At 34.5% G+C, this 15013-nt stretch overlaps 1 protein-coding gene and 1 non-coding gene across 5 annotated transcripts in view; one reads left to right on the forward strand and one right to left on the reverse strand.

Annotated features, from left to right (window-relative positions):
* Window positions 1-15013, forward strand: part of CWC27 (CWC27 spliceosome associated cyclophilin) — a 262287-nt gene that overhangs the window by 56404 nt on the left and 190870 nt on the right. For 2 of the 4 annotated variants that reach the window (XM_065546312.1, XM_065546313.1), the window contains one exon: window positions 3664-4730. The exons of the other annotated variants lie outside the window; for them this stretch is intronic. In XM_065546312.1, the coding sequence (XP_065402384.1) occupies window positions 3664-3693 (30 nt within the window). In that variant the 3' untranslated portion in view covers window positions 3694-4730. Of the gene's footprint in view, window positions 1-3663; window positions 4731-15013 lie in introns of those variants that run through there. 4 annotated transcript variants of the gene reach the window in all.
* Window positions 5844-5982, reverse strand: LOC123574335 (U4 spliceosomal RNA). The gene has a single exon (XR_012414623.1). It is a non-coding gene; the product is annotated as a U4 spliceosomal RNA (small nuclear RNA).

Genomic DNA, 15013 nt, shown 5'->3' on the forward strand with positions numbered 1-15013 from the left:
GTTTTCTTAGCTTTGAAAGTTATATAATGACTTCCTGCCAATTTCTTCTTCCTTTTAGATAAGCATTTACTTTAGTTTTATTAGCCATTATAAATTAATAGAAAATTTCCGGATATGCTTTTTTGTTCACAATATTGACAGCAACTTGAAATATTTTAAAGACAGGCTTTGTTTAACAAAGTTAAAACGAAAGCCTTTGGCTTGGCTCCAAAGCATCCAGATAGATATTGTGTAGGCCTGGGACAAAGACTAGGGTGTTATGGGACCTTGTATTTTATATCCTGCTGCTGTTTGGAAAGAGTCAGTTTTGGGTGAAGTTTGTATGTACTTGTCTAGTCGCCTATAAAAAATGATATATGTAGCTGACCTGTGGAAATACATTTAGTGTGATAGGTGAGGATATCTAATCCTGATGGTATTGGAGAATAGCCCAGAAATCAAAGACCAGGATAACATTGCAGAGTTATTCAACAGCCTTATTGTTTGGCTTTATGCTCTTTCTCAGGTAGGATTTCTTAGTATTTTAGTGAAGTTTTAAAAATTACGTTTTGTTCCTTTTATTGTTTTAGCCTGTGCTGTGTAGTATGAAAATAATTATGGAACAAAATGTGCTTACCTTTTAGTAGCTATTTAAAGATCTTTGTTCCTAGTTTTTGTGGTCAATTAATTAGTAATAAAGATACACATGTTGCTTAGCTTTTTCCTATATGTTGGGAGCATAAGTGAATAAAGGCAAATAAAGTTAAAAAGCAAGTTAGGATCTAGATTATTTTGTCTTTTTAATGATAGGTTCAGATGTTTGCAGAAGGCAATGGTCACTTGACTTTAAGGAGACAAAGTGAGAGGGTTCCTTTTGTTAGCCAAACTAGCTTTGTTTCTAAGTTGTGTCAGTGAACTGTAATAATTTTCAGTGGGAAAAAAGGGACATCATACTGGACTTAATAATACCTGGGTGATGAAGTAATATGTACAAGAAATCCCTCTGACACATATTTACCTATGTAAGAAACCTTCGCGTATACCCCCGAACCTAAAATAAAAAAGGGGTGGCTGATATGGTTTGGCTATGTCCCCACCCAAATCTCCTCTTGAATTGTAGCTCCCATAATTCCCACATGTTGTAGGAGGGACCTAATGGGAGGTAATTAATCATGAGGCTGGGTCTTTCCTCGCGCTGTTCTCATGATAGTAAGCTTCACAAGATCTGATGGATTTTTTTTTTCTTGTTTTGTTTTTGTTGTTTTGTTTGTTTTTTTTTTGAGACAGAGTCTCGCTCTGTCGCCCAGGCTGGCGTGCAATGGCGCAATCTCAGCTCACTGCAAGCTCCACCTCCCGGGTTCACACCATTCTCCTGCCTCAGTCTCCTGAGTAGCTGGGACTACAGGCGCTCACCATGTCCAGCTAACTTTTTGTGTTTTTAGTAGAGACAGGGTTTCACCGTGTTAGCCAGGATGGTCTCGATCTCCTGATTTTGTTTTTCGCTCACCTCAGCTTCCCAAAGTGTTGGGATTACAGGCGTGAGCCACCATGCCCGGCCTCTGATGGTTTTATAAAGGGGAGTTCCCCTGCACATGCTCTCTTTGCCTGTCACCATGTAAGATGTGACTTTGCTGTCCCTTTTTCTTCTGCCATGATTGTGAGGCCTCCCCAGCCATGTGGAACTGAGTCAGTTAAACCTCTTTCCTTGACCCAGTCTTGGTTATATCTTTATTAGCAGCATGAGAATGGACTAATACAGGGACAAAACACCTATTATAATACTTAAGCATGGCGTGCAACACAAATTGACAACTTAGGACTCTTGCCTTTAGAAAGGAATTACAACCTAAGGATGGGTAAATTGTAGCATCACTGCTTTCAGTCTTTGATATTATGGTCATAGTAAGGGAGGATGTTTGAATTACCTTAATTCATGTAGTTTAAGGTCATTCAGAGCTTTTTGCTATTCATACATATAAAAACCCCTAGTAAATACTTTTCATAAAACTGATAAATAGTGTTATTCCAACAAAGAAACATATGAGAAATTTCTCAGTTTATTTTTTCAAAAGTTTTAACTAATATTTTAAGAGTGTTTGAAAGTTGATACTGTGTATTTATTTGAACTGTTCTTTTTTTTAAATACTGTAACTGCTCAAGATTACTTTAGATGAACACCTGGCACCTAAACCAGATATACACAAAATGGAAACAAACAAAACCTTACAAAGCTGTAAATCTGACATGGAAATATACTATACCAAAGGGCACACTTCATCTGGGCTCTTTAAGGTGAAACAACTCCCAATTTTCAGCCGGAGCAGTGACCTGGCCTTAGTATATTGTGTCATTGTACAACAGTTTTTATCTGCTTCATATCACTCAAGTTCTGTTTAACTTTTTGTTGTTGTTGTTATATTTTCATTCTAATTTTTAGAACAAAAATAAATCCTTTTACAGAGTATGATACCTTGAACTAGAAGAGCCACTTAAGTATATGTTAACCAAAATCTAGAGTATGACATACCTATTAAATCTTAAAGAAGGAAAAAAAAAAAGATGGTTGAAAGAGAGAGAGAGAGATCAGTGGGACAGAATACAGAGTCCACAGGCAGACTTACACAAATAAAGTCATCTGATTTTTTTTGACAAAAGTACAAAGTTAATTTGATTGAAAAATGATAGTCCTTTCAACAAATGGTACTGGAATAATTGGAGGTCTATGTGCAAATAAATAAATCTTAATACATACCTTATAAAAATTTACTCAAAATGGATCATAGACCAAAACGTAAAACTATTACACTTCTACAAGAAAAAGTAAGAGAAAATCTGTATGAACTTGGGTTTGACAGTGAGTTTTTTAAACACAAAAGCATGATCTGTGAACAAAAATGACGAAGTAGACTTTATCAAAAAAAAAAAAAAAAAAAAAAAAACAAACCTTTGGCTCTGTAATAGATGCTTTTAAGGAGATTAAAAAACAAGCCACAGACTGGGAAAACAATATTTGCAAACCATCTATCTGATAAAAGACTTGTATCCAGAATATATAAAGAACTCTTAAAATTCAACAATAAGAAAACAAAGCAATTTTTTTTTTTTTTTGAGACAGTCTTGCTCTGTCGCCAGGCTGGAGTGCAGTGGAGCAATCTTTACTCACTGCAACCTCCAACTCCCTGGTTCAAGTGATTCTCCTGCCTCAGCCTCCCGAGTACTTGGGATTACAGGCACGTGCCACCACGCCCAGCTAATTTTTGTACTTTTAGTAGAGACAGGGTTTCACCATGTTGGCCAGGATGGTCTCAATCTCCTAACCTCACGATCCACCTGCCTCGGCCTCCCAAAGTGCTGGGATTACAGGCGTGAGCCACCGTACCCAGCCAACAAAGCAATTTTTTAAATGGTCACAAGATCTTAACAGATATTTCCCCAAAGATAATAGATGAGGCAAATAAATGTGAAAATATGTTAATATCCTTGCTGGGATAGACTATTAAGCAAAAAAGGATTTAACATTTTCTGTGTGTTGTTACTTCACACTTCAGCATGTAGTGAATAAGGAACTAGAAGAAAAGAAAGTTTAAAGCACATTTGTTTTTAAAACTTACCTGTTTTAATCTTCTACTGCAGGGAACATAGAGCTTACATTCTAATTCTGACCCTTAGTTTTTTGTTTTGCAGAAAATCCAGAAGCTGCTCACTTTACCATAGGATCAGAGTGGTATTGCAAAAAGAGTAGGGAAAGAATGGTGAAGTTAGAGAGCTTTTCCACCTTTCCCTAATTGTGTTTTTAAAAGTTTAACTTATTCAGGATTATTTTCCCAGAACTCAACAATCTAGGATTTAAACACAGATATCCTTGACTTAACTGCCATATTATACCTCCCTTGAGATGAGGGTTAAGGAATGGGATATTAGAATGGTTTACCAAGGATACAGAAAGTAGGTGCAAGGAGATAGGTGAGAGTTTGATATCTGATATCTGCAGGAACTTTTGTACACATGGTTGCCTGTCTGCAGGAATTGGTAGAAAGTGTTAAGAGAAATAGACTGGGGCCAGGTCATGACGGGCCTTGTATGGTGTATTTGGAAACTGGGCTCTGTCCTTTAGATGGTAGAAAACAATACAAAGATTTAAAATTGGAAAGTGACATGTTTAGGGTTTGTTTTTGAGAGATCACCATTGTATAATAATAATATGGAAAATTAACTGGGAGGAGCCAAGGTTAGAGATTGAGGAGACAGACACGACATGATGAAAACCTTAAGGCAGTGTTCAGTTTGATAGGTAATTTACATCCATCAAATAGTTTTTCAGACATCTGCAACATCCAAGTGGCATATAGAAAGATAAAGATACTACCCTTCCCCACCAAAAAAGCCCTCAGCTGAGGCAGATAGTTAGCTGTCTGTATACAATGAAATCTATATAAAACACGAGATTAGAGAAAGTACAGTTAGCTTCATGGTACACGGAGAGATTAATTTTGAATTTATGGATTAGGAAGTCTGCATGTATGCAAGTAGCATTAATTTTAGGCCTTGAAGAAGGGGCAGAGTTTGAATAAGAGGAAATGGGTGGGGAAGGGAATTTCCAGAAGAGGAAACTGAGAAAAGTACAGGGTGTATTTGAGGAATAATCCATTGTGACCAGAGGAGAGAATATAGTTGGAAATAAAGCTGGAAAAGATAGGTTGGAACCAGATAATGATTTACCTTCCTGGATAATAAACTGTAAATATAACTCATTTTGCTTTGTTTGTGTGTTAATTCAAGTGTACAGATAAACATATTAATAGATTATTTTTTTTAACACTAGAGTAAATCAATTTGAAGGATTCAAGGCTGGATTAATATTGAATTTCTGCATTTTTGGAAAAGAGTAATATGAGTAGGAAGGTTTGGTAAGATTACTATATTAGATTATTATTTCACTTTTTATAATTTGAAAATGAATATCAAATCACTACAGCAAATGAGGTAGTGATTTAGTGAGAAGAATGAGTTTACATAGGAGCATGATGAAAACAAATTTTATTTCTAGCACTAGTCTACAATTTATTTGAATAACAAATGTTACTCAAATTTAATAACAACTGTGATCTATGAAGATTTAGGTTCTGATGCCAACATTGTTTGCTAGAAATGAGATCTGAGTAAATCAACTTTTCTGAATCTCCTGCTTCCTCATCAGTAAAATGCAATCCATACCTGCTCTTCCTATTTCAGTAGTGTTTTGATAAGGTCAGATGAAATATGTACATGAGACTACTTTTAAAACATGATGCCATTGATGGCCTGTGGTTATAAAGTTTAAAGTACCATTGATACCACACAGTCCACTTCTGTTATTTAACAACCATAGAGCAGCTCACTGTCTGATACTGTCTTCCAACCATGGCATATTTCAAAGTAAAATTAAAAATTAATTTGTCAGGTAATTGACAGCAGTTATTAAGCCTATATGGCAACCAGATTAGTATTTTTTAAGCGACTGTATTTAAAGGGTGTAGTTCCAATGAAGTAGAATTGATGAAGCCAGTCTATGGGGATAGGGAGACAAGACAAGCCTGCCTACAAAATTAGTAGCTGTTATCCTTCATAAGCATCCTGGTTCTCCCACCTCCTACATCCCTCTGTTGGATACAGAGAATGACTTGGCATCAGATGCAGTTACTGCCTAACTCATGCTCTGTAAAACATGAGCACATGAAATTAAAAAAGTAATACATTAAAAAGTACCAAATGGTATAAACAGACTGAGCACTCTAAATACATAGGAAATCTCTGTAAAATGTTAAGTCAAGTGAGGTTAAATAGAATTTTCCTGAAGGTGCGTTTTAAGGCGGGGGTTTATGCTTTCAACTAGTTGGAACTCAAACTGCAGTAAGTAGGATATAAGAGTAAATTTGCTAGTGAAAGGAATAGTCTCTTTTCAATTAGCAATAATCGCACCTCGGCTAAACCTCATTGGCTACGATACTGCCACTGCTCAAAGCTAGGAATGGTCTCTTTTAAGATAATGTTTGCTAACTGTATTTTATTAAAATTGTTAATTATTTTTATTTCTTTTGTTTAATTTTGAATGTTTATAAAAATGAAAGCATTATACTTGAGAACATCCTTTATAATAAAAACTTTATGACAACCTCATAGAACAAAAATAACCTGTCTACCAATATGATTATAGATATGTTCACTGAGGGAAACAAATTTAAAAGATAAAGTTCTAACTTTATCTAGCTAGTGTATGCAAGTGTTTTATTTTAGAAACATAAATGTCCTTGCTGAAAACCCAATAACATTTATTGCTTAGGAAAACATCTTGCTTTATTTTTTCCATCTATGTGTTTTTTAAATATAGCACTTACAAAAACACTTCAAATCTTACTAAAGAAAACAAACATAAAATATCAATCTTTAAAAGAAATATAACTCTTTAAAAGAAAGCGTTGGTAATAAAGTCTTCCTCTTTTAATATATTGTTATTTTACTAGAGTATTTACAATATTAGAACTTTTTTATGCCAAGAGTTTTAAGATATAGCTTAAGAGTTTTAAGATATTGTTTTAAAAGATTTTTTTCTGTATGTGATTCATTTATGAATGGAATATTTTTATGGACTAACATTACTTGATTTTCTGCATTCAGCAAGATGGTGAATGATTAGTAAGTGGACTACTAAAGTTGGTTGTGCAGATTGTGACCTGAAAAGGGAAACTTAGTTATAGAATGTGAGTATGGGCTGAAGTCTAGCTGGGGCTCTACTCACCAAGCCTTCTGCACTGATATGAGGCTATGTCAGTCCTAAGGGTACCTTCTTCTAATGCTTCAGTCTAGAAAAGTTTTGTGGGTTTTTTGTTTTTTGCTTTTTCCTCTAGAAGGCACCCCCCAGAGGAAGTGTTCTTTTTCTTTTCTTTTCTTTTCTTTTCTTTTTTCTTTCTTTTCTTTTCTTTTCAGGTGGAGTCTTGCTCTGTCACCCAGGCTGGAGTGCAGTGGTGTGACCTTGACTCACTGCAACCTCTGCCTCCTGGGTTCAAGAGATTCTCCTGCCTCAATCTCCTGAATAGCTGGGACTACAGGCGCGTACCACCACGCCTGGCTAATTTTTAGTAGAGACGGGGTTTCACCGTGTTAGCCAGGATGGTCTCCATCTCCTGACCTCCTGATCTGCCCGCCTCGGCCTCCCAAAGTGTTGGGATTACAGGCGTGAGCCACCACTCCCGGCCAGGAAGTGTTCTTTTCTAATTCACAAAAAGGTGCCTCTCATGGTAGCCTGTGGATACATTTAAGAAGTAAAAGAAAATGAGCAAGTTGGTATAATGGCATGTTTTCCCAACAGCTACAGCACAGTAAATCAGGTGTGTCAAATTTTTAGTAACGTATAAGGCAACTTGGAGACTGTATGTTGCAATGGGAAGAGCTCTGGGAGGGAGTTTGGAAACCATGCTTATAGTTTTGCATATCTCTTCCCCAACTATTTGACATTTGGTGTTCTTTTCTTAAAAATTAAAGAATTGAACTACCTGCTACCTTTAAAGGTGCAAATAGGTCTCAACTTCTGTGAAAGTTATATCTGGAACATGGTAAGCAGGGAGAGGTTGGAACTAAGAATTTAACAAATTGGCAAGTTTCCTATGTTATTAAAAGTCCTTGAGATATATATTTACATGATCTGTATTAGTATGCCTTGAAGTCATGTAGTTCTCCAGCTTCCTTTTTTCTACTAATTTAATTTGCTCCTTCTGCTCTTCCCCTGTTTCTTGTCTGTTTTGGGGTTTTGTTTTTTAGCTTTTAAAGATGGAAGTTTAGATGATTGCTTCTGAACCCCTCTTCTTTTCTGATGTATGCATTTAAAACTTGAAATTTCCCTCTCAGCACTGCTTTGTCTGCATCTCACCAATTTTGATATGTTGTTTGGATGGTTGGTTTTGTAAGTCAGCTTGGCTGGGCAATTTCTAGTTATTCCATCAAACACTAATCTAGGTTTTGATATGATGTTATATTGTAGTTGTGATTAACATCTCTAATCACTGACTTTAGGTAAAGCAGATTATCACAGATAATCTGGGAACGTGGTTCAATCATTTGAAAGTCCAAAGAGCAGAGCTCAGACTTCCCTGAAAAAGAAGAAATTTCATCTGTGAATAGTAGCTTCAGTTCATGCCCAAAAGTTCCAGCATGCCCTTCCTGATGGCTTGCTTGCTCTACAGATTTCAGATCTGCCTAGACAGCTCCCACAATTGTATAAGCTAATTCTTTGTAATAAATCTATCTATCTATCTATCTATCTATCTATCTATCTATCTATCTATCTATCTATCTATTATCTATTTATCTGTCTTCTGCTGATTCTGTTTCTCTGGTTGAACCTGGACTGATAAAATTGGGTTCCCATTTTCATTCAGCTCAAAATCTTTCCTAATTTCCCTTGTGACGTTTTCTTTGACCTGTGGGTTATTTAGAAGTGTGCTGTTTAATTTCCAAATATTTGGGAATTTCTCAAATTTTTTTTGTTACTGATGTCTACGTTAATTTCATTGTGGTCAGAGGACATATTCTGTATGATTTCAGTTGTTTGACATTTATTGAGACTTGTTTTTTGTCCCAGCCTATAGTGAATGTTGGTATATGTTCCATGTGCACTTGAAAAGAATGTGTATTCTGCTGTGGTTGTTTGGAATGTCCTATAAATGCCCCCAATATTTTTGATGGCACTTTATACTTGCATGTTAATATTTAGATTGTACTTAGAAACTTGCAAATTTCCTTGATCAATCAGTTTTTTTGACAGGATGGCATTCTTGATAAACTAAAGGACAAGCAGTAAGTTCCAACTTTATAGTTCACTAATTATTTTGGTTAATAAGTTAGTAGTAATTTTTAACTTTGTTTTTTTTTTTTCTTTTTGCTAAGATCACAGTATAATACAACTGTTAGTTTCATGTCTTCTGCTTTCAGTTTTATCCTGTATAATACTTAGAAATTTTAGTTTCCTTTTCATTATCCAAGATAAATTTTTAGTTGGTAAATTTTCTTGGACATGTCCTCCTTAATTTTCTTCAGAGCATTGTGCGTGTATGTGTGTGGCAATTTTGTTGTCTCATCCTAAGAAAAGAAAAAGTAAATGGAAATGAAAAAGCAAATCAGCATATTCTTCTCTGGAACAATTTTTTCCCACTTTTAAGCAAACGGTAGTAACCTAGGTTAAAATTGCCTTTTGAATTTTCAATGTGATTTTCTTTTCAGCAAGCACATTGAAAGAAAATAGAAAGTTAACATAGCAGGGCTTCGCATCCTTTCCTTAGAAGATTCCCCCAATCCTCTCAATAATATACTTGATATTTGTATTTAATTTACAATTCATTTAATAAAAAAATGTAAATTTCTCTAATGAGTAGGAAATTGGAGTAGATAATCTGTTTAAATTTCAATGAATTGGGAATATTATTCACATTTAAGATTTGGAAGGTACCTAGAACCATCTGACCCAGTATCTTAGCTAGCCTCAGAACTCGTCTTACAGGAATTTATTGCATGTCATAAGCTTTTATACCATGTTTGTGTGAGTTTTATTTTTCCATGTTGTTCCTTTTCCCCTTACCATTAGCAATTGAAACTTGACTGTAAAAAAAGAACTTGTTTGTAGGAATCAGGAATACAATGTTTTTATAGAGGAAAGAGTATTGCTTTGGAGTTAAACACATCCAAGTTGGAATACCAGCTGTACCACTTTTTAACTTAGTATCTTTGCCTGACTTAGTTAATCTCTTTGATCCTCAGTTTCCATATTTAAAAACAGAAGTAAAAATAGCTATTTTACCAGATTGTTGTAATGCTAATATGAATTAGTAGGCATTTAATAAATTATAGCTATTTAAATTATATCATATTCTCTTTTTCTATTTTCAAAATACTACATACTTATTAAGGACACAATAGTCCACCTTTATCCATGGTTTTGCTTTCCACAGTTTTGGTTGCCCACAGTCCAAAAATATTAAATGGAAAATTCCAGAAATATATAATTCATAAGTTTTAAATTGCATGCCATTCTGAGTAGTGTGATGAAATCTTACACCATCCTGTTTTGTGCTGCCCAAGATATGAATCATTCCTTTGTGCAATGTATCCGCACTCTATATGCTAGCTGCCTGGTAGTCACTTAGTAGCCATCTTGGTATCAAATTGAAAAACGTAGTATATATGGGGTTTCATACTATGCACGTTTCCACAGTTTTATCCACCTGGAGTTTTGGAATGTATCCCTCTTGGATAAGGCAGGAGAACTATGTATTCTCTAATAATTTTCAGAAATTTTCAGGTGAGTCTTTCTGAATCCTGTTCATTTTACTATGTGACATTTTTAATTTAAGAAAAATGTATTAGACATTTTTAAAGTAGCTAGCATGAGTCATTTGTACTACCATTGTTTTCCTATTAAGTAACACTTAATCCTCTGTCCCACTTAATCTTCCTGTGCCAAATGTTTACAGCACCTAAATAGAATTATGGAAGTTTAAAGTTGAAAGAACCATATTAACTATCTCCCAGTGTCTTAGTCCATTTGGGCTCCTATAACAAAATACCATAGTCCAGCTGGCTTATAAATAACTGAATTTTTTTTTCTCACAGTTCTGGAGCCTGGGAAGTCCAAGATTCAGGCACTGGCAGATTTGATGTCTAATGAGTGCTCGCTTCCTTGTTCATAGGCAGCTGCCTTTTGCTGCATCCTCAAATGGCAGAAGGGGCTTGGGACCTCTCTTGGGCCTCTTTTACAAGTATGATTAGTGCCCTTATAAAAGAGCCCAAAAGAGGTTATAAACATTCAGAGCATAGTACCCAGTTTCCTTATTTTACAAATAAAGCTTTTATGAATAGAAGATAAGTGACTTGTTCAAGATTATTTTGTTACTGAAAACCTAGGTCGTTTGAGTCTGAATGTAAATCTGGCTTAGTTTTACCTGTACTATCCTCTGAAAGCTCCCAGGCCACTCACCAATTTACAACAACACATCAAATTCAGAGACAGTTACTAAATTCACATTATTTCCCCCTACCCATAAAATAGTTAATCAAAAGAGTACATGCAAGCAAAAGGGCAGGAAGCCACCTAGAGAAGCTGATCACAGCCATCTGTGGTATGTGGTATATGGTAAATATTCACCCATTTATTTAATGGAATGAGTGAATGTTCAATCTGTGATCATGCAAATGATAATATCAATGTGCAAAATGAAAATGTGATTTTTAGTATTTCTGTATTTATTTGAAACAGATTGTATTATAACAGGATACTTAGATTGCTAATGTCATTTCTTATAAAATGATTTTTCATGATTTGAATGTTCTAAAAACAAGCCTCACTCGTACACTTTATGACTCATGTGTTTTATTCTTTTTCATGTGAGATTGTTAGGTCCAGGAAATTCAGTCAATTTCCAATTTTAGAATTAATGGCTTAATGTCAGTACTGACTCAACTTATGAATGGATCATGTTTGTAATTTTATTTGTATGTTATTTAGAATTTAAGTAAAATTTTCCTCCAGAAACAGGCTATAATTGATATTAATTTTTCCCCAATTTGAAAAATTTAATTTGGGATCTATTAGAACTCTACCAGGAAAAAAATAGGTATTGAGAAAGAAATATGTAACTTATATTTGTATACATATACAAATGTATGTGTGCATGTGTGTGTATATGTGTAAAATACATGGAATACCATTAGAACTACACAGAAGACCTCCTATACTTAATTGCTGAATATATGCTGACAATAACTTCAATGGCAAGTATGAGGAAGGAAAATCATTTTAATACGTTTATTCCCTTTTTTTTTTCTACTATACTTTAAGTTCTGGGGTACATAGGTATACATGTGCCATGGTGGTTTGCTGCACCCATCAACCCATCACCTACATTAGGTATTTCTTCTAATGCTATCCCTCACCTAGCCTCCCACCCCGACAGGCCCCATTGTGTGATGTTCCTCTCCCTGTGTCCATGTGTTATCATTGTTCAACTCCCACTTATAAGTGAGAACATGCGATGTTTGTTCTTCTGTTTTTGTGTTAGTTTGCTGAGAATGATGGTTTCCAGCTTCATCCATGTCCCTGCAAAGGACATTAACTCATCCTTTTTTATGGCTGCATAGTATTCCGTGGTGTATATGTGCCACATTTTCTTAATCCAGTCTATCATTGATGGACATTTGGGTTTGTTCCAAGTCTTTGCTATACATTTAGTGAGCATCTGATGTGTGATTAGGGCACATTTAAAAATGCTATGTCTCAGCTGGTTCTTCAAGGCTTTTAATATGTTGTTTATTATATTATGTTATGCTTATATCAGTAATTCCCTTACATTACAAATATGGTTTATTTTTGAGCCACACATTTGATTTTGTATACTTCAGACATTCAGGAGTGCTCAAACAGGTTTACTACTCATCAGACCTCTGATAGTTTTCTAGCTTATTATTTCTATTTTCTGCTAAGTGAAGATGCTAGTTTTTAAAATGTTGAATGACAATTTCTTGAATTAATAGAATTATAATTGCTAAGATAATTTTCATGTTTGCCGGTTAATACATTTTCTTCACCTTAGGGAAGCTGAAAATCCCTACTTTCCTCCCCTCCCCTCTGCCACCATGTGTATATGTACACACTCACTCACACATGTAGAAGACAGTGTAGTTTTATTCAGCATTTCTCAAACTTTTTGGCCTCAGGACCCTTTACAATCTTAAAAATTATTGAGGACTCCAAAAAGTTTTTATTTATTTGAGTTTTTTATATATATATATATGTTTACTTTATTAGAAATTAAAACAAATTTTAAAAAAACATTTGAAAAATTACCCATAAGGTTTTATGCTGATTACCTGGGTGACAAAATTATCTATACACCAAAACCCTGTGACACATAATTTACTCGTGTAACAAACCTGCCCATGTACCCCTTAAACCTAAAATAAAAGTTGGAAAGGAAAACTAATAATAAACTCCATTAAATCTTCACATAAATAACATACATTTTAGAAAAAAATAATCATTTTGCCAAAAAAATTTAGTGAGAAGAGTGGTTTTATTTTACATTTTTATAACTAATAACTGGTTTAATAGAAGGCAGCTAGATTCCTATATCTGTCTCTTTATTCACTCTGTTGCATGTACTATGTTGTCTTGGTCAAACTCTAGAAGGCAAATCTGGCTGTACATAGATATATAATGTAGAAAGGAGGAGTATTTAATAGCACATATATTTGTGGTTATTCTTTTTTTAATACTTAACCAAAACTCAACAAGTAATTATTTCTTATAAGTTGCATGCAATGTAAAATCTAAAACCAAATAAATAAACTCTTCCTAGTCTCTTGTACCTTAAAATCCTTTGGTTTATTTTGCACTTTAAATGAATCTTTTACCCATGTATGATTTTGTAATATTGTGCATTGGTCATGTGGAAAGCATTGATCCATCAGGTTATGCAGATCTTCCAAATGTTGATACATCTTGTTCTGTAATATCCAAAAAATCACATTTGTTAATGTCATCACTTGTTTTCAAAAACATCTTTCAGTGTTTGGGTAATTCCATGGTAGTGGTTTTGAGTTTTCTAAAATTCCAATTTTTGCTTGAAAGCTCAAATTTTATTATTGTCTACTAATAGTTTCAGTCTTTTTTTTTTTTTTTTTTTTTGAAATGAGAGGCTCACTTTGTTTCCAGATTAGAATAACAAAGTTTGTCCGTTTTTCTTTCAAATATCAAGTATACCGTAAAGAAAACCAGACAGTTTTAGCTCATAATTCATATATTCGCACAAGTGTTTTTCTTCAAAACAACTATCATACTTATGTCTACAGTAGAAGTGCTTTGTGCATACTTCTGTTCCATAACACAAAATACTGTATTCAAGTTGAAACTTCATAAAATTAATATTTTTTTTTACTGCTTCATCAAGGATATTAAATGAAACTGGCATTTTTAAAAAACTACTGTGGGTACCTGGCAGAGACAAATACAACAACTTTTAGACTTGCTACACCACTTTGACTCATCCAGCAGTTGTACCCTCAGTACAAATGTCAAGACAGTGAAAGGGCAAATCACATTTAATATTATTAAAATAATATTTACCTCATAGACCCTCTTGAAATGATTTCAGAGTTTCCCAGGGTCCACGAACCATACTTATGAACTGCTTGTATAGTGGCTTAAGAGCATAGAGCACAGACTCTAGGACCAAACAAATCTGGCTCTGCCTAGCTATGAAATCTAGAGATCTAGAGCAAGTTGTAACCTCAGTTTTCTCATTTGTAAAGTGAGCTTATAATAGTATTACATTATAGGACTGGTGTGGGGTTACGTGATTTAAAATATGTAAAGCTCTTAGAGCAGTAACTGGTAGATGGTAAGCCCACGTATTTCCAAATTATTTTGTATTATACACACATACCCCCACATACAGATTTCTGTATGTATTCCATTGGTTCTGGATATTTGAAAACTCCATTCAGGTTCATCTCATGGCTTTCAAATCAGCTCATGCTTAAACCAGACCAGATAAATGACACAGAGTTTAGTTCTAAAGATCCTCAGATACAGTTCTTTTTGTATTTTGTTTATACTATTTTAGGTTGTAAAGCATCTACTTTGAATTTCTTTGGTATCAGCGATGGAGGAATAAATGCCACCATCTGTATATAACTGGATTCTCTTATTGACCAATGCATGCTTTTGAGATGATTCCTCAGCAGTTTAAATGTCCTTGAGAGGTATTTGGTGTGATATAAAGAGTCTGTTAGATTGTTTTGGACTTCAATGTTAAGTGATGGCACAACTTGGTTAATCTTAGAAGTTAAACAACCACTTGTATTGTTCTATGTAGGCTTTTATTTTCAGTTCTTGTATTCTTTGTAACCTAGATTTATTTGGAAGTTGATAACTCAGTGACATACTCAAATAGTTTTGATTCTCTTTTTCCTATGACCTTCACCCGGAACTTTGTGCTGAAGCTAGTTATCA

This window comes from Macaca fascicularis, chromosome 6, assembly GCF_037993035.2.
Source record: "Macaca fascicularis isolate 582-1 chromosome 6, T2T-MFA8v1.1".
In the NCBI taxonomy this organism is placed as follows: domain Eukaryota; kingdom Metazoa; phylum Chordata; class Mammalia; order Primates; family Cercopithecidae; genus Macaca; species Macaca fascicularis.